Consider the following 20,171-nt stretch of genomic DNA (forward strand, 5'->3'; position numbering starts at 1 on the left):
TACAGCAAATACCGGATGGACCTAAGATATGATATACTGAAACTGTGAGATCAAGAGGAAAAACCTTGAGAGCCAATAAATCAGCATTGTGACGAGTGACTATCAATCCAGTCAGATCTGTTCTTATCTCAACCCCTCGTGCCCCACGTTGGGCGCCAAAAAGAACTGTCGTGGTTTAAACCCAGTCAGGTAACTTGTTCACTCACTCCCAGTGAGTGGTGCCGAGCTGACAACAGTCCGTGTCCGTCTCTCCCCCCCCCCCCCCCCCCCCCCGCACCGGGGCTCTCCCCTTCCCCGCTCCTGGAGGAACGGGGAGGAGGATCGAGAGAGTGCAACTCCTACGGGTTGAGACAAGAACAGTCCAGCAACAAATCACCACCGCTACTATCAGCTAAAACAATGATAAGGGAAAATAACAAGGGAAGAGAATACGATACCACCGGCCAAGAAAACGAGTTCCACCCGGAAGCCCCTGTCCTTCCGGGTAACTCCCAGTTACCCCCCCACCCCGGGCATGACGTGATGACGTGCTGTGGTATGGAATACCTCCCCGGCTAGCCCGGGTTAGGCGCCCCGTCTCTGCTTCCTCACAGCTTCCCCTCCTCCCTGGCAGAGCATGAGCCTCACAGAGTCCTTGGTCAGGGTAAACATCACTTAGCAACAACCGAAAACATCGGCTTCACCAACACTGTTCTCAAGCTAGAAGTCAAAACACAGCACTGCACCAGTTAACACAAAGGAAAAACATGACTGCTACTACTGAACCCAGGACACCACTCTGTTGTCTTCATCTTTCTAAGCCATACAGCTGACATATCTGATGTGACAAATTCTTCACAATCCATGAGCAGTGATGTTCCTGGGCTTACTGAAAAAGCTTTATAGTGACTGTGAGAGCAGATCAGAAATCAGGGTACCAACTGCACAACTGAGCAACTCAGTTTCTTTATTTCATGTTCAGAATGGGACTGAACCAAAATCCTCTTGCTGATAATGTTGAACCTCCTTCAGCAGAAGTGATAATCATATTTAAGATGCAGGTATACACAAAAGACTTTGTCCTTCAAGATCTGGGATCTGGTCAGCCTCAGAGCTAGAAGGGTACCAGAAACAGAAGCCAGGACTTGGATGTAGGTTTAAGTGGACTGAGTTCTCATACTCAGCAAGGTCAAATCCACATTCTGAATCCCCCTAACTGGGGAATTTGAACTGTGGGTCAAAGCCTGAGTGCTGTGGTTGAACCACTGTGAGTTTAAACACTTGCTGATATTAAGAAAAAAGCTGGATAAAAAAGCAAAACAAAACACCCCATGTATTTAGTGTGGCAGATGGAAAGAAGGAAACTTCCCACCCACTGTGTGCAGATCTCTGCAAGATTTACCCTAAAACGAAGCAGACTGGTTAAGAACTTTTCTGAAGAGCATGTTCAGGAATTTCTTTGAATATTCTGCATGCTGAGTCTTCTTTCTGCCTCCTACACTGAGACTCCATTGTGCAAGGTTTAACGTAGAAGTACATGGTGGAGAATAATCTTTCTGGCTTGAGACAGAGCACATGCAATGAATTTGGGCTGCTAAGAGAATACTGATCAAACAGTAGCAAAAATTCCCATTGATTTCTGGAGATTTTGGGTCTGGCTTTCAGAATAAGTTGCTTGTGATCAGCCACTATTTTAAAACAACTTTTAAAAATATTTCCCAGGTCAATGTGTACTCTCCTTGCAGCTGAAATTTTTAAGACAAACATTTTTTGGTGAACTTAGGTAGTCATAGGAGTAGAGATTAGTCAGAGAAATTTCATATGATGATTGAGTTATGCAGGTGTAGCTTTTACTGTTCATTATACTTTTTACCTTTTCGTGTTATGGACACATTGAGTGTGTTCTTTTCAGTGGGACATTCCCACTGTTTTGCATCACATTCATATCTGGTGTCATTCTGCTAGCTATAGTTGGAATGCACAAAGGGTTAACTTGCTCCTTTGTTCTCTACACAGCCTCGATAAATCACAAGCTTAGGGGTGGGGGGAACAGATGCGGAATGGTTGAAAAAAAATTAAATTCTTATTTCTGTGAGCAAGCATCACATGAAATCACCATACACAATGCATAGTACATTGATCCATTTAGTTCTTTGTTAATTTTCTCTTTGGGAAAAGCATTTCTTTACATTACAGCATGAATTTGTTTCATGCCCTGCTCATTTTCAGTGTTTTCTCCCTCATTTGAGGAATGATCTAAGACTTAATAAACATCTTGCAGAACAGCTCATTCTTTCACATCTTCTTAGAGAAAATTCTCCATATGTATTTCTAAGTAAAATATTTTACATGAGGAATAGTTATAAATGTCCAGTGGCTAATTAATGCTCAAGCTTGTTTTGCTGCCTTGGTGAGATGCAATTTGCTTGTTTCCTTTTTGGGAAACCTTTCCTGGAAGGCAATAATTTGGTGATAGATTTGCAGCAAAGATATACAAATTTTGAAAGAAGCCCTGGTAGCTTTATCACTTGTCATGGAGCAAGTTCAGTATGGAGGTTTGATCTGCAGACACTCAAATTTCTCAGTACTTGGCTTGAACAGAAGCAGAAACAGACTGCAATCATTGTATCTTGTTCTTGGGGAACTTCCTAGATTTTCAGTATTGACTCAGAATTCTGTTTGTTACTTGTAAAACATATGGGTCAAGCAAAAGCCTGGGTCTGAAAGTTTTTGGTGGTTGGTTGTGAGGTTTTTTCCTCCTGAATTTGGTGTGGTTGTAGCTGGGATTTAAATACAGACTTATTGCTGTTGCTGAAGTGAACGGAATCATAGACTCAACCAGGTTGGAAAACACCTCTTTAGATCATCAGTTCCACCCATTACTCCTGGACTGCCAAGACCACCACTAAACCATGTCACTGAGAGCCTGATCTACATCATTTTGAGCACTTCCAGGGTCAGTGATTCCACTGCTGCCCTGGGCAGCCTCTTCCAATGCCTGATCACCTTTTTGGTGAAGGAAGGATGCCTGGATCAAGATACAAGATGGTGTGGCCTCTAATCCATAGATGGGCCATAGCTCCATGTTAAAAGGAAGGGAAGCCTATAGAGTAAGCTCTCCATCACTGCCTTAAGCTTTCCAAATCAAGGATTAATTAATAGAGTAATATCCTTTCTGGAAATAGGTTCACTTGAAGTCATGTGTTGGGAAGTGAAGGAATGGGTAATTGGTATAATCTGTTGCTAGACAGGGAAGGAATACAATTTAGTGTCTTCATATCTCTAACCATGAGCTGCAAAGTACAGCAAATGAACGTCAAGCAAATTAAAAAGAATCAGCACTCTGATCATCTGTTTTTAAAGTCATACTAGATCTTAGGTGATTTTCTGATACAGTTCCATAAATACTGTCATGACAGTCACCACATTTCTTGTACTGGACATTGGGTAACAGAAACCAAAATAATCTACCAAATATGTAAGGCACAATAAAAAAGGAAAAAAGAATAAGTATGTAGTTTCTTAAAACAGACTATGTCTGTCATCTCTGACTGCAAGTGTGATGTGATAGTAGGCACTTGGCCTAGAACTGTTCTTGTGAAAGTGTTTTATTTATATGGCGAATGAATGACACTTCTTATAAGCTGTTCTTACAAGCACCTTAGCAAGTATTTAACTTGCTTGTGTAAATTGTTGAATTGACTTGTGAGGTAAGAGCTATCTTTGCTAAGGTGAGGATGCGACAGGGATTTCTGTACTGTTAAAGAGGACAGAGGTTTCCAGAAGTGCTCCCTCTTGACATAACTCTGCTCTTCATTACTCTGTCAAAATCTTCATGCCACTGACTTGTCTTTTATAAGTTCTAACTGACTTTGGGGACAGAGTTAAACCAACAGCAGCTGCTTTTGGAAATCACAACCACTGAGAGGTGCAAAAAACCAAAAAAAGAGCAGCACTGTGTGTGGTTTAATATATTTAGAAGGTCTATTATGCTTTATAGGCACAAGATTATGAACTCACCCTATAATTACCTGATAACTAAAATATAACACTGCAATTCATTTCTATTTAAAATAGTGTTTTGGTTTTTTTTTAAACATAAATCAACAGTGTTTACAACCATGTTTACAACATTCTTAAAGCAACATAAACAAGCTGGTTGTCGTATAGGTTCTATTTTGATTCCCACTAAATCCTTTGTATTTTTTTGAAATTATCTCTCCTTTAGTTTATAGTGAGTTTTGTTGAATAATAACGTAAGTAACAGCAGGAATGTATGGTAACATACTGTCTGATCTGCAGTTACATAATTGGTCTTGCTTGCTTAGCCCTTAGATTTTACGAAGGTAACTATTTACCCAAGGAGTGTTTGTATTCATAAAGTAAAATGTTTCCTCCCTAAACATGGGAAAAATTAAAACCACACATAAACAACCATTATCATTAGCTCACAAACATATGCTAAAGACCATCTACTATATATTATTTTGTAACTTTTACAAATGTAGTTTAGTTAACATTTTAGAAATATTATATTATTTCTAAATCCATGTGCCTGTTTAAACTTCATTATCTCAAATGATACTGAGTGAGTGGTCATGAAACAGTATCATAAAATACATACAGACATTATTTTAATGCAATAAACATGTGATTTTTAAGACTATCTTAATAAACACACATGTTTATTCTTTGCTAAAACATGTTTCTGCAAGTGCCACACCTATATTTTGCATGTTTTCAGTCAGCCGGTTCAAAAGATTAGGGGGTTGGGGAAGGAGGAGGAAATAAATCTCTCAATCTTGGAGCAAAATACCAGCCTATTTTGACACAGCTATTTTTCCATAGCAAACACTTAAAATGCTCGGATTTTTTCTTAACTGTGAAACATGGGTAGGGCACTGAAACATGCATTTTTATATTTTTGCTCCTTATGAACCAGGTAACACATGAGATGCAATGAAATTTTCTTAGATGTTAATTTTTAATTCTCTTACCTTGAAGCATGAAAGTGAATAGTTGCTAGATTTGTAGACACATTGGTTTTGGTAATGATTGCATCTTATGTGGGATGTATCTGGTCTTTTATTATTTGTTTTATAGTGTCATTTCAATGTAATGTGCTGTTCTTTGTGTCTTTGTTGTCTCTTTTTTTTCTTTGTCCCCCCAACAGCATTTTGTCCCGCACAGGGAAGAAGGAGAATCAAGATGCCTCCAATTTGACAGTGCCCATGACCATGTGTCTTTTTCCTGTGCCATTCCCACTCACCCCATCTCTAAGACCACAGGTCAGTTCCATCAACCCTACTGTTACTCGCTCCCTCCTTTACAGCGTCCTGCGAGATGCTCCATCTGAACGTGGCCAGCAAAGTCGTGATGCTCAGTTATCAGACTACCCATCTTTGGACTATCAAGGACTTTACGTGACACTGGTGACACTGCTGGATCTAGTTCCCTTGCTACAACATGGTCAACATGGTAAGCAGGCCCTTGAACCCTTCCAGTACACTTAACTTCAGTGCTGTGAATCCATGAATGATACATAAATGCAGTAGAAGAGATGGGCCTAAACTGACCTGGATCTGGAATTCAAATCTTCTGGGATACGTTATGTCCAAATGTTTGGTTTGACATTCTTAAATAAAAGATGTTTTTTTGCTAACTGTGGATTTGGCTTTGAATTCTTAGGTTGTCTGATTTTTAGTGATATGTTGGTGGTATGTAACTAAAATACAGCGGTATGTAACAAAAAAAAATACAGATGTATCTAAAAAAAAATTGATTTTGAATTTTAATCTGTTGTGATATCTTCAGACTGTTTTTTTGGGGGTGTCTCTCTCAAATAGGCACAAATTGCTTGCAGATGTGTATCTGGCCTGTAATAAATATGCAGATTGAGTGTTTTGGTGAAGGTCCATCTCTAAATAGAACATAGTATACATTTGTTTGAGGAAGAAATGGTAATGGTGATTTGAGACAGTTTTAAAATATTATTGGGTAAAAAGATAGGATTATCTCTGTCTGATTTACAGAAAAGCTGTATTTCCTTATGTTTTGAATTAGTTAATTGCAAGGTTTTTTTTGTGACTGGCTTGTGTTAGTCTGTGGCTTTGTATAGTGGGATTCAGGAACCCAGTATTCTCCCTGTGTTACATTAGCCAAATATTAATTTTCACTATGTTATCAGTGAAAATTTATTACTTACATTGTTCAGTATAGAAAGGTTGTCAATCTGGTACACTACTGAAATTCTTTAAGAGGAAAGTTGTTTTTTGTTAAATGCTGAATTCCTTTTGAGTTGGCAACAGCATGTTTTGAATCAAAGACTACTGCACTAGGAAATGGTATTATCTTGCCAAGAAGGCTTCTGGCAAATTACAGACTTGTGGACTTCAATTTCTAGAAATGGGGAATTTAATTATCAAATGAATATTTTTCTAAATAGATAACATGATGATAATTAGCAATCAATGCAGACTTGTAAAGAGCAAGTAACAGTGAGCACACATAATTTCTTTTTATGGCAGTGCAATGGCTCTTCTGGTGGGGTTTTCCTGTCCTTGGTCAGGCTTTTGTTGCTGTGTCACTTAACATCCTAATAGGCAATATGGGACATATGTTTCCCCATTTGAGGGAGGAAAACACGCCTGGAGTAATTGCCAGCAGCTCTTGTCAGCTGGAAGGGTATGCCAGGTGGGCATCTTACAGGTGTCTGTGCTGGGTCTAGTGTTACCAAATACTTTATGTTTTTTACTTGGCTGATAGAAATGAGACAGCACTTTGATTTGCAGGGCTTATCAAGATGACGAATATCACATCCTTTGTGTGAAGGATATGTGATTCAAAACAGTCTTGGCAAATAGTGTTCTGTTTTGAAGCATCTTCAAAGTAGAAATGTAAAATACTATGTTTAAGCAGGAGAAATCAAAAGCAGAAATGAAATGGGGGAAATACTAGCTTGAAAGCCATACTGCAGAAGGATCTGAGTGTTACAGTAGATCAGAGGCAGACCATAAGTCACTAACATATATTAATATTCTTCTAGCAATATATAAACAGGTGCTTTGTGTAACAGCCCAAGCAAGGCCTCAGCTGGAGTAAAATTCTCATATTTGTCCAACTGTCTTAGAGAAAGACATGGACCATTTGTGAGGAGTCCAGGAAAAATAAACAAGCATGATTTGAGGTCTAGAAGGTGTGAACAGTGAGGAAAAATGGAAAGAACATGGTTTGTCTAGCTTAGAGAAAAATGAAAGTGAGACGTGATTATCATATACAAATATGGCAATGAGAAATAAAGTAACCAAAACTATTTGTGGTTACAAGTGATCAGGATAAGATATTATAAGCTTAAATTGCAGCAATGGAAAAAAAAAAAAAAGGCCTTTTTATTATAAATATGGTTAAGCACCAGGATGAGTTACCAGGAGGAGTGAACAGTCCTGCAGAATTCTAAGAACAGTTTAGATAAATATCTGCCAGGAATAATTTGGTTGACTCATGCCTGGGGTATGGGGAAGTCACTTGCTATTTTTTATGGTTCTGTGTATGGAGAATTTTGCAATACAACTTGTCATTTATTTTTCCCTCAGCTTAGCATTTGACTAAAGGAGTATATATATTTTTTAATCTGAACAAACAGTGTTGTTTGGGTAAGTACAAATGGTGTGCCAGGTGGTCCTGAGCTTTCATGCAATGCTCTCAGTGCTTAACTGGTAAATACGTATTGCAAGAGAGTAGCACTTCTTAGCATTAAGGGTCTGGACAGGGCCTTGCCTAGACTTACTAGAACCACTGGAATGGAGTGCTAATTTTAATTCTTACTGTGACTCATGATATTTACAGCTACAGATCTCTGAGCACTACAGGGCCAGTTTTGAATCATACTAGTTGCACAGATGAGGCTGAAGGCCTGTGTGACATACTTAAGGTTAAACCACAACACAAAGTTGCAAAAGGAATTCCTCTCATGCAAGGGAAAGGCCTTCTGATGTGCTGGGATCATCCTACGGGTTCAGACTTGGGGTTCAGTAAGTTCTGTAACCTTTCTCAGTGGGCTGTTGGCCCCAGATCAACTCCTCATTTGGAAGAGGATATAGATTCCACAGTGCTCAGATACACAAGAACCTATCCCTTCCCTTTGGATCTTGAAATGTCACCACTATTCTTAAGTATTCCTTCCAAAGAGTTATGGTATAATTAGTTAGAATAATTATGTAAATTCTTGGTAAATATTTCTTTCCTTTTAAGCTTTGGCAATTTTTGGCCTCCATGACTTGCCAGGAAAACAAGATCCATAGTTTAATTACATGCTGTTTGAAACATAGAGGGACGCTTCCTGTAGTTTCTCTGTGGAGGGTACTTTGCAGCTCTCCTGAGGGTAATTAAGATAAAAATCGTATTTGTCTATAACTGATAAACACTAGAATGTTTTTTTTTTTTTTTGCAAAAGCAGGCCTTTCAGTGCCAAAGTACACATCAAATTCTGACTCTAATACCTCTGCTTAAATGCAGACCATTGTATGTTAATCAGTATGTCAGTATGTGATTAAAGTCAACATTGATTTTAATCAATTATTTTACTAGATGTAGTATTAATATTCCATTTACTCCTCTCAGTACTGAACAGCTGTTTTTCTCCATTCTAGGAAGGTCTTAAAAATGGTGGGTGAAGTCTCTTGTCTATAGTGATTAGCTTCTCTAATTACTTTGAAGGAAAACTTGAATTAAAATTAAATTTTTCAATAGTTTTGAAAGCTAAAAAGTACACAGCCATAATTATTTTTCTACTGTAATGATTCTGTATTTATGTCATTTTATTCAACAGATCTTGGGCAGTCAATTTTTTACACTACTACGTGCTTACTTCCTTTTCTCAATGATGATATTTTGAGTACTTTACCCTATACAATGATTTCAACACTAGCTACCTTTCCTCCATTTCTGCACAAGGATATTATAGAGTATCTCAGCACATCTTTTCTGCCTATGGCTATATGTAAGTAGAACTCATTCTAGTATTGTTATGTCTGAGAAAACATGGTGCATTGCTATCAGACTGTAGGAGTAAATGTTTGATCTGTCATAGAATTATAATGGGACATCAATCTACTGTATGTATGCATATATATAAAATAATTCCATGTGGGAAATAATTCTATAATATTGATTTATTATGCTGTGTTACTGTGTGAATTCTTGCTTGACTTAAAGGTTAAAGTTTAGCTTAATTAAGAAATATGCTGTTTTCAGACTCATAGAACTTTCAGTGCCATCAGTAGGAGTTTTTAATACAGAATCAGTGGGCAAACTGCTCCTGAAATGATAGCTGTAATAGAAACATACATAATTTTTGCATCTGCATTCACAGCCAGGTAAGGTGGGGCTTTTAGCAACCTGGCCTACTGAAAGTTTTCCCTGCCCCGTGGCAGGGGGGCTGGAAATTAGCTGATTTTAAGGTCCCTTCTGACCCAAACCGTTCTATGATTCTATGATCTGGACTATATCTGGATGTAAAATAATGACTCTTCTCAATGTAGTGGTGCTGTGATGAATTTCTAATTCTTCTTTCTCCCTCTCTCCTTGGCATTTTTATTTTGAGTTCTGTACTAAATAGCTGTGCCTGTAATGTCCCCTATCCATAAGTGTTAAGACTGAATCTGACAGTGCCTGCCTTTTTTTCCTTTTTTTTTTCCTTCTCCCCTCTTGAGGGTGTCACATGGTTCTGTAATTTCATAATCCCTGCACAATGTGAATTCTGAGGTGTGTTCTGAATGCTTCTGTGTACAGATAAAAATAAGATAAAAAAGCTTGATAAGATTTCAGTGGAAGCAAGACACTTAGCCATGTTCAGCAGATGTAAGCATTAGGATCAATATTAAAAGTCACTATTAACCAACAAGCCTTTTACTCTGTGGATGATGAAACACTGGAAGAGTTTGGCAGAGAGGTTGCAGATTCTCCATTGTAGCAGTTGCTCAGAACACAAATGGTCCTGACTACCTGCTCTAGTTGACTTTCTTTGAGCAGAGGGGTTGGAAGGATACGATCTCCAGAGTTTCTTTCTAACATCAACCATCCCATGATTCTGTGAGAATGTTTTCTCCTTATCTGTGTTCCAGACCTTCATGGAAAAACATGAATAACTTTTGTACAGAGATTGACACTGATGTCATTTAAGCATGTATAGGATGCTTAGAACATGGAAAGAAGCATGGTCCAGTGTCCTGAGATTAAGATTTTATGGAAATTTATCACCTGTGTTTTCTGGCTCTACCAGTCAGTGATCTTGGAGAAATTCCTTTACTTTTGTGTACATCAGTTTCCCCATGTAAATAGTCCCTTGTAAGACATTGCAGTGATGTTTTGTTTGTTACCTTTGGCAGGTCTAATAACAGTATGCAAATTAAAATTACTAAGAAATATTTTCATACCTCTGTGCATTAGGTTCTCTTTGGGTTAAGAATAGAATATTGCATTTAACTCCTTTTTCTTCCATCACTGTCACCTTTTAAAAACCAGCAGATGTAGGTGACTTACCCTGTTCTGTCTGTCTTCAGAACCCTTTATGCCTCAACAGCAGGCTTTCCATTTATCTTGTTACTTTAGCTTCCGCCTCCTCCTCACCTTTCCTACAATTGAAGCCCTAGGTCTACTTAACTATACAAGTGGCTTTATTTTGACTCTGTGGGTTCTGGAGGAGAGGGCCTGAGAAGATCACCAGGTGTATGTCCTGTGAAACAACACTGTATTCCTCGTTATCTTTCTCTTCCAGTAGAAAAAAGGTTTCACCCCTGCAATCTAGGATTGTGTTTGTTTTTTATTTTAAAGACACGGTACCTTAGGAATTTTACTTGCATCAGCTGGAATCAGTTGTATGTTATTCTTGCTTTATTTTCCTTGTTATACATTTTTTTTTTCTTCCTTTCTTTTAAGTGGGATCCTCAAAAAGAGAAGGTGTTCCAGCACATGTCAATCTGTCTGCATCATCAATGCTAATGATTGCAATGCAGTACACATCAAACCCGGGTATGTGTAAATGTGCATCATTCTCTCTAAAACCATGAGTCATGAAATGCAATCAGAAAAGTTCAGCTCGTGGGAAAAATCTGCCTCACCATGCAACATAGAATGAAAAATAAGTGATTTTAGTCAAAACTGGAATTTCAGAGCATCATTATATAGATAAGAGATCTCATTGTGATGAAGAAACAGGATTTGGTCCAGGACTGGAGATTCTGGTTTACTCTTGCTTGAACCCTATCAGAAAATAGGGTTGATGTTTAGGTTGGATAAATAGGTTGGAGCAAGTCCAGAGGAGGCCATAAAGATGCTCAGAGGGCTGGAGCACCTCTCCTGTGAAGACAGGCTGAGAGAACTGGGCTTGTTCAGCCTGGAGAAGAAAAGGCTCCACAGGACCTTAGAGCAGCCTTCCAGTGCCTAAAAGGGATCTACAAGAAAGCTGGAGAGGGACTTTTTGTGTAGTGATGACAAGGAGGAATAGCTTTAAACTGAAAGAGTGTAGATTCAGATTAGACATTGGGAAAAAAGTTCTTCCCTGTGAGGGTGTTAAGGTGCTGACACAGGTTGTCCAGATAAGCTGTGGCTGCCCCATCCCTGGCCAGTGTTCAAGGCCAGATTTGACGGGGCTTTGAGCAAAGCTGGGAAAGTTGGTTGGAAAGTTCCACTGGTCTGGTGGAATGTGTCCCTACCCGTGGCAGGAGGATTGGAGCTAGCTGATCTTTAAGGTCCCTTCCAACCCAAAACATTCTATGATATATAACGTCAGTGTTGGAGAGAAATCTCCACTAACTGTGACTACAGAAATTCAGATTGTCTTATACTATGATTAATTTCCCACCCAGTTCACAACTGATACTGTTTTTTTAAAGAAGACTGGTAATGCTGGCTACAGGCTCAACAAAACTATAAGGAATTTGGTATACAAGCCTTTGTTATACAAGACAAGATACATTGTCATGTATCATTCTGTTTTGCTTTTACTTTTACATTGTGCCAGAGGGACAAAGTTTAAATGATTTAGCAGGTATTCTTAAACTAGATGTGTTGGAAAAAAAGATCTCTAGTGCTGTGCAAAAAAGCTGTGTGCTGATAATGCTCAGTATCTTACTGCATTCCTTGACAGAAACAAGTTATGAATATTTAATTTCTGATATTTTGTGATGACTCTCAAGGCAATGATTCTTCACAGAACCCTTTAAAAATTAAAAAAATAATTAAATGAGGTATAGAGTCTTGGACGGACAAAACAAAGCCAATCAGCAAATTACATCACTTCTGTAACTTCATTTTCCATTTCAGTCTATACTGTCTTTTCTCTCTCAGTGTATCACTGCCAGTTATTGGAATGCCTCATGAAATATAAGCAAGAAGTGTGGAAAGTAAGTTTATGATCATATATACTTTGTGGAAATAACTGTATTTGGATAGTTATGAAAACCAGATGGCTTGAAAATTGAACTGACTGTGTTCCAAGAAGTTATAAATTATCTTTTTACCCCATCCTCCTTCTAGATGATGGAGGGGAAGGTCCCTCTGATTTTTAGTTTACAGAAGCAGCGCCATGTTTTGTAGAACAGAGCTGTTTCCTGAATACCATTTAGTTGTGACTCTACTTAGCAGAAATATTAATAATGACCACTCAGTTCATGTGGGACTGAACTTTTACAAGGATTGTTTGCAAGTGTTGTCTTAGCCTGAATCTGATCTGGATCCAGTTATTTATCTCTATCACACCTCTTTGCTCTATGGCTACACAGGGGCTTCATTTGCTGTGTATTAGTACACTATGCAGTGTGGGTGGTAGCCAACACTGAAGCCAATTGTGAACATATTGTTGAAGTTAGTCATCTGGTCTACTTGTAAGAGCATATGAAGGATGTTTGGTAGGGTATGAAATGTATATGTTTTGTGTGTTTGGATATCTTTGGACACAATATGTATTGAGCTATGTTTTGTTACCTTGCAAAATAAACAAGTTGTATGTGTCTTTCCTTAGGATTTGTTATATGTTATAGCTTATGGACCGTCTCAAGTTAAACCTCCAGCAGTACAAATGTTATTTCACTATTGGCCCAATTTAAAACCTCCTGGGGCAATCAGTGAGTACAGAGGACTGCAGTACACAGGTCAGTGCAACTGTTTTGTGTAGGCCAAAATAAATATAAAGGAAGTGATGAGAAATGTGTCAATTTCACATGTTTACAGTTCTACGATGTATTTGGTACTTTTTTAGTTAGTACTTTCATAAGTATAGACAATATCTATTTCTCTGTAATTTCAAAAGATGTTATGACAAATAAAAACTGCGATCGTGGCTAGTAAACCTGTTATGTTACTCCTGATAGTAGCTAAACCAGAACAGGAGAATAAATAAATACAGTGTTCCAAATGAGCTGTGAAACTGCCGCCTTGGTCTCACAAGGGTTCTGGCTTGTGTTCCTTTCAATTATTGCTTTGGTTGCCTTTGTTGTGTCAGCAGCTATCACTGCTGCTGTTGCTAAGGCTCCTTATCTGGGTGTTACTGTCAGAAAAGATCAGGTGCAGTCAGTATAATGGATGAGTTTTCAAGATTGATTATAGGGTGAAAATAAGAGACAAAGGCATCAGTGCAGCTGGAGCTGAATAGGCGAGTGGTAGAGTCCTCTGTCTACTAGACTCCCCAGTGATATTGAGGGGATTGGGCTTCTGTGATAACTTGCTTTTCCTCTTTGCCGGTCTCAGCCTGTTTCAAATAATCTCTGTCATATGGGATATGTTTTGTTCTCTTTTAAAATTTCTGGACCAGAATGTGTCATTTTAAATAATAAAAATGAAGGATTGGAATAGACTTTACAAGATCCCCAAGACTAACCCAAGTATATCTGAATGTTCCTGGTACATGTTTGTCTGATCTGTTCTAAAGCTTTCCCTTGAAGGGTTGATACATTTTCTTGATTTTTTTTTTTTTTAAATCATTTTTCTTGTACTGGACTGCATCACTTCTTTCACGCAAGCAGGCCTGTAAACTAAGCATGGTATTCCACCTGAATTGTTACTAGCCTAGCACTGGGTAGACTGGAATGGTTTTCCTATATATAAATTTTCTGTTAATTTATCCCAGAATGGCATGAGTACTATCTGCAGTTGCTTGGCATTTTGACCTGGGGACATCCCATATAGCATCTTTCTGAGGAATGGCTGTATCTTCTCTTGTATTTGTATAGTACTTAGTACTGAGGATCTTTGTTCTGAGTTGATGTTACTAGACACAAAGAATATAAATATATATTCTCCATATATTAATCAGCTGTGTTTTGGTTTTGCAGCCTGGAATCCTATTCATTGCCAGCACATTGAGTGCCATAATGCAATTAACAAACCAGCTGTGAAGGTACTGCTGTCTCTTCAGGGGTCAAACCCACTATCTTGGGGATAGGAGGTTGCGCTTTGACCCCAGCCATATGCTCTGGTTGTGTACAGGTGACCAAGAGCAGGAGCTAAGGGAATAGTAAAGCCTGTTGAGACCTAGGGGGCCAGAACTTAATGAATATGTTCTTTGGCTGCCTAAAGCAAAGTGGGATGTTTCCTCCAACTATTGTGAGCCAATTCTTGTTATTAAACTTGAGCATGGTTGCAGAATACTTTAAAAAATTGTAAGCCAGCTTCTGGCTAATCCGCGTAAATGTTATCCTGAGCACCTATGTGTGTAATTATGTGCACAAATATTACTATATACAGGAAACGTGTCAGTTACATGGGTACATGGTCACCTTAGTATCTTGAGCAAGGTCATACAATGATGCACCCACTCTGACTGACCCTTTGCTTGGAATGTGTCCTAAAGTAAATAGGAAATCTTGGTTTACCTCTTCTTCACCCTTCTTTGAGGGAGGTAAATGGTATCTTTCCTGTTTATACACAGGGTAACAGTAAAATGGCTTGGCTGGGATCATAGTGCAATTTGATGGCAGAGGCAAGAACAACATGTCAAGTCCAGAGCATACTACAGTTAGGTGTACAGATTAGTTAGATTTGTTTTGAGTTAAATATGTAGAGAAAACCAGATCTCCTGGCATCAATTCATATGCTAACATAATTAGGTTAGTTGAACAGTTCTTCAGTAAGCCTTTTCTACAAGCCACTAATAGGGCATAATGGTGACACCTATCTCAGAAGCCCTGCAAGGGACACTTTCCTGCCCACTCCAGTCATTCTCCACGATCCCTTCTCATAGGAAAAAAGAGCTGGAAGGTGTTCCTTCATGCTGTAGTGATCACTAGATTCAGACTAATCACTGAGTAGAGCAAAATATCAATGAAATTTACAGTTCCAAGCTTTGCAGATGAAATACCTGAATATTTTTCAATGATCTCTTAGCTTAACTTTGGCAGGTGCCGCCTCTTGTTTCTTGGATAGATGAATGTAAATTTGGTTACAAAAATGAGAAACATTTGAAGAGGCATTTGTCTCTATAAGTAAGATTTTGCACTTGAATGGAGAAATACTTTAAGTGTTTAAGATATTGTCTATGCAAACTACTTGGCTTTTCCTTAAATAGTACAAAACACTTAAACTGGTGGCTGCTAACTGTAACTTTTCTGTAACTGGCTAATGTGGAAGGATAAAAGCTAATGAAAGACAAAGTTTGGGCCTACGTAGCCAAGGGAACTGTAGGTCCATAGTCTTCATTCTGTCAATGGAATTAAGCTGTGTAGTTAACAACTATGGTGACTGAAAATTAGATTTTGCTGAAGGAGGTGTTACTGAGAGAGAAAAATATAGACTTACATTACCTTGTCGTAAGCAACAGATCCTGTAAGTGACTATCTCTTTGGAAAAAGAGAAAAAAAGTGAAAGTTTGTCATGACTATGCAATGTAAATGTATAACAAAACATAATTGTCTTTCAGAGTGATAATACTGATATTGAAATATGTGCTATTCTCTTCCTCTAGGCTCTCAATTTGTTACATCCCTCTCTTTGTTAGAAATGATTTGACATCCTGTACTGCCAGGTCATGAGTGCCATCTTTGAGAATACTAAATGTTCTTAATACATCAAAACTGTGTTGCATTGTTTGTCCTAGCATGTGTTGAATGTTTTCAGCAAGCTTCAATAACAAGATGTTATAATTCTTTCTTTTTTGTATGTTTCAGATGTGCATTGATCCATCCTTGTCTGTGGCTTTGGGGGATAAGCCACCTCCCCTATATCTTTGTGAAGAATGCAGCCAGAGAATTGCAGGGTAGGTAAATTAAGAGCTGGAAAATAATCAAGTAAGTTGGACTTCAGAATTGAGAACTTTGGAATTAGGCGTTATTTCAGTATGATTAGCATATAATTTATGTAGATAATCCTGTTGAAATACATGGAGCACACTGCCACTCAATATGAATAAGGACTGCGGAAATTTACCCTTCGTGATCAGCATTTGCATCTAGTTAGCTGCAATGAGTTTTAAAGTTAAGGAATGGATACTGTGGGATACATTGACTATGATATGGGAACCTCATTAATATACAAGCTTTTGCTTGTGAAACATTTTGTGTCCTCATCGTTTAGTTGTCATTAAAAGCAGGATATTACAATGAACATTCTTTCACAGAAACTTCATAACTTTTCTGTTACCTGTATTTCAGATTATTCTCTAGGGTGTGTTGTGAAGCAATAGAGTAAAGAATTGAAATTGGTCCGGGCTTGTCCAGCCTGAGATGAATTAAACTCACATTCCTTTTTTTATTTAAAAAATGCTAATTTGATTTGCATTACATTAGAGACACTAATACTTATGGGAAGTTCCAGTCATGAGTTCAAATGGACAAGATTACAGATAGTTCAGAAACTACGTGGGATTTTTTTGTCCCCAGTTTGACGCCTCTATATCACACCAACTGTAGAAAAAACAATTACATCTCACCTTAGATTTTTAAGTCAGCATTGATTTGAAGCTGCAGAAAAAAAGTAATTTAATTTGGTAGAAGCATAGCTTCTAAGGGGACTCACAGAAAATGATACTGGTACATTTTATTTTCCATTTTCATCTGTTGTTCTTCACTGTCATTTCTTAGCCATCAGACTTTATGAGCACATGCTGTTTTAGTTTGATAAATTTATGCCTTAAAAGTAATTTTTTAAAGCCTTGAACTTGGTGGATCAACATCAGTGAAATGGGCCTTTGTAATAAGATAGGCACAATAAAGAGAGGTAGTGTAAAACAGTCTGCAGTTTATGAAACTATGTTTGTAAAAAAGCAGCTTCAAAATAATGTCAGTCCTACCACATTAGTTTAGATAAATTTCCTTTGTGCAGAAATAAAAGCATATATAAATAAAAAATTGAAAGCTAATTAGATATATGATTTTTGTAGGGATCACAGTGAATGGTTGATTGACGTTCTTCTACCACAAGGTAAGAGGTGTTGTAAGGGTAGGTACAATCTAATCATAATTGCACAACCCTATGCTTACTGATATTCCTGCATACTGTATTACTTGAAATGCTATGTTCTATTCTAAGGGATTTTTTTTTTTATCTTTAAAGTACTTGTGCTTTAAACTAGTTTGTACTTAATACTGCCTATGTCCTTAAGTACCGTGAAAAACTGAATAATTTTCTATCTAAAGTAGCATGCAAGTCTTTATGTTAAAAGCAGTTGAACAGATTTTCAAATTTTGAAGCATCCACATTTGGGACCAAATTTTTAAAAAGTATTTGTCCACACTGATGTTCAAAGAAAGGGGCAAGTTCTTCCAGTAACCTGAGTGATTCAAAAACTCTTAAAGCTTCTGAAAATGTATTCTATGAGCAGAAGGCTGTAAAGGATACCAGAAAAGGACACAAGATATTTTTCAATGATCCAGTCATTGATTCGGTTGTTGTCCTTTGGCCAGTGAGAGAGTGTGGTATTTTATTATCTACAGAATGCAGACAGAGCCTGTTGACACACAAATCAAAGTTTCCTGGGTTTACAAGGACAGTCACATATTCTCTAAGATAACTCTTTCAAGGACAGAACAAAGATACTCTTCTCTTTGTTCTGCAATCTGAACGTTCTTAAACAGTGGAGATTTTTTTTTTTTTGCTGTCTCCTTTTAGTTGAAATCTTACCCATATTGAGAATGTTTTATTTACTTAAAGGAAGTGCTTCTTCAGCCACTTACATTTATTGAATCAGGTGTTGCCAGGGCAACAGACTGAATAACTACTGCTTAAAGGTTGAATCTGCAAACATTTTACTGTGGAGTCATGGGCCACACAAACATTTTACTGTGGAGTTATGGGCAGCAGAGTGGCTGCTTCTACATTGTTCATCCATATTCACTAATCTTTCCTCCTGAGAGCCTTCACAGGAAGTGTAGGCACATCCGAGCCATGTCTCCTACAAGTGTGCCACAGTGTTGTGCCTGGTTGTGAGGCAGAATCATAGGCAGAAGGTGGTTGTGGTGCAGAGCACACCATGCTTAATGCATGAAGGCTGTTTTTAAATTTCAGTGTAGAAATAGCAAGTAGGCCTAAGTATACAGTGTCCTACCTCATGCAGTCCAGCAAGCTCAGAGGTTTCAATAATATTTGGAAGCACAACTTGAGCCTCAGAGACTTCCTTGCAGCAAGTCCATTATCCTATGGCTGCCATAGTAAAATGGAAGGATCGTCATTCTGTATTGATGCTTTGTATGCCTTCCTCTTACAGCTGAAATTTCTGCTATATGTCAGAAGAAGGTAAGATTCAGTCATTTGTGTAATGGGGCATGATTTGATGTTGTGTGTAGTGTCATTCCATTACTATGTGGTGCATTCTTTTTTGTGCCATTCCAGATTTTCACAATTGATCCATGAATGCATTTGTTGGTGGATGGGAATAATTCAGCAGCAAGGTTTCTTTTTGTTAAAACTGCTGTTTAAGTTGTAGGCTTTTGTTGAAGTGGCAGTTGGTAATGCAATTCAATTATGCAGTTCAGCTTGGTTTTTATTCTGTAACTCCAGTTATAAAGAGGATAGAGCAAGAGATTAACTTAAAATCTAAGTGTTGTTTATATTTTCTCATCTCCTTGAAGTCTTGGATTGCTCCTAAATTGAACAAAAATCCTACTGTAAACTATGCTTTTTATAAAATACGGACTCAAAGTCTTTGGTGCTTGGGTCTAAAAAGATTGCTGACAAAAAGAATCTGCTTGCCATACATACCAGCTAGTATGTTTTAATAACATATTCTAGATCTCATGTGATAAAGAAAGCTTTTATGTTGGGCTGGATTATCACGTGTCAAAAATAAGGGTAGTGCATATTTTGGAGGCTTGGATTATCATCCTTGGATGATAAGGTAGATCCTTACGTAGTGTAAATGGATGTGGCACCATTAACTGCATTCCTAAGGATCTGCCTGTTAACGTAATGTAAGAAGGCATTCTGAGGTGTAAGAAGGGGGTAAGAGAATACTTTAAATTTTAAAGATTGTTCCAAGCCAGAAAGCTGAAGTTGATGACTTAAATGTTGGTTTGGTCTGCTCTAAAAGAAGAGCAGTCATGACACCGAAATCCAGGCCAGTATTTGGGGCTGAGCTCATCTTTCTGGAAGTTCAGTGACACTTAGCATCAGGAGTTTGAATGCAGTGTGCTTCTTTATAGCGATTTTGGAATTGACCCACATTTGAGCCAGTGTCCCAGTGCTGACTCATCCCTGTTTTCAGTTCCTGATACCTGTGTCCTGATAAAATCTTTTGTGTTTTCCAGAACTGTAGTTCACATGTCAGAAGAGCTGTTGTCACATGCTTCTCAGCGGGCTGCTGTGGCCGCCATGGCAACAGGCCAGTGCGCTATTGCAAAAGATGCCATTCGAATCATCATAGCAGTGAAGTTGGGGCAGCTGCAGAAACCCATCTTTATCAGACCTCACCACCCCCTATCAATACCCGGGAGTGTGGGGCAGAGGAGCTTGTGTGTACTGTGGAAGCCGTGATCAGGTAATATGGCAGCTTGTGAGGCATCAACATGTAAAGCAGGATCAGGCTTTCATGTAAATGTAGCCTGCAGATCTTGTGCAAGTTAATTCTAGTTAATTCTAGTTTCACCAGGATGAATTCAGAGCAGGGATGCTGAACTCGTGCTGCTTTAGCAAGAGTGAGTGTTGTTCTCATGGAAGAAGTCAGCCTCGATTCCTAGAATTTGATGTTATATTATTACTGTTGTCAGGAA

At 38.2% G+C, this 20,171-nt stretch overlaps 1 protein-coding gene across 12 annotated transcripts in view; it reads left to right on the forward strand.

Annotated features, from left to right (window-relative positions):
- UNC79 (unc-79 homolog, NALCN channel complex subunit) overlaps positions 1–20,171 on the forward strand; it is a 119,826-nt gene that overhangs the window by 12,785 nt on the left and 86,870 nt on the right. For 10 of the 12 annotated variants that reach the window (XR_009745173.1, XM_061463853.1, XM_061463855.1 and 7 more), the window contains exons 3-12: positions 5,153–5,457; positions 8,807–8,977; positions 10,915–11,007; positions 12,325–12,380; positions 12,998–13,127; positions 14,307–14,371; positions 16,137–16,225; positions 17,348–17,388; positions 18,671–18,699; positions 19,710–19,939. Coding sequence is in view for 11 of the 12 variants with exons in the window: in XM_061463853.1 (XP_061319837.1) it covers positions 5,153–5,457; positions 8,807–8,977; positions 10,915–11,007; positions 12,325–12,380; positions 12,998–13,127; positions 14,307–14,371; positions 16,137–16,225; positions 17,348–17,388; positions 18,671–18,699; positions 19,710–19,939 (1,209 nt within the window). In the remaining variant the exon portion in view is untranslated. Of the gene's footprint in view, positions 1–5,152; positions 5,458–8,806; positions 8,978–10,914; positions 11,008–12,324; positions 12,381–12,997; positions 13,128–14,306; positions 14,372–16,136; positions 16,226–17,347; positions 17,389–18,670; positions 18,700–19,709; positions 19,940–20,171 lie in introns of those variants that run through there. The other 2 variants (XM_061463859.1, XM_061463863.1) reach the window with 2 other exon arrangements.

This window comes from Pezoporus flaviventris, unplaced genomic scaffold (assembly GCF_033815535.1).
Source record: "Pezoporus flaviventris isolate CSIRO_AGI_PZ_B2104156 unplaced genomic scaffold, CSIRO_AGI_Pfla_v1 ptg000036l, whole genome shotgun sequence".
Classification (NCBI taxonomy): domain Eukaryota; kingdom Metazoa; phylum Chordata; class Aves; order Psittaciformes; family Psittacidae; genus Pezoporus; species Pezoporus flaviventris.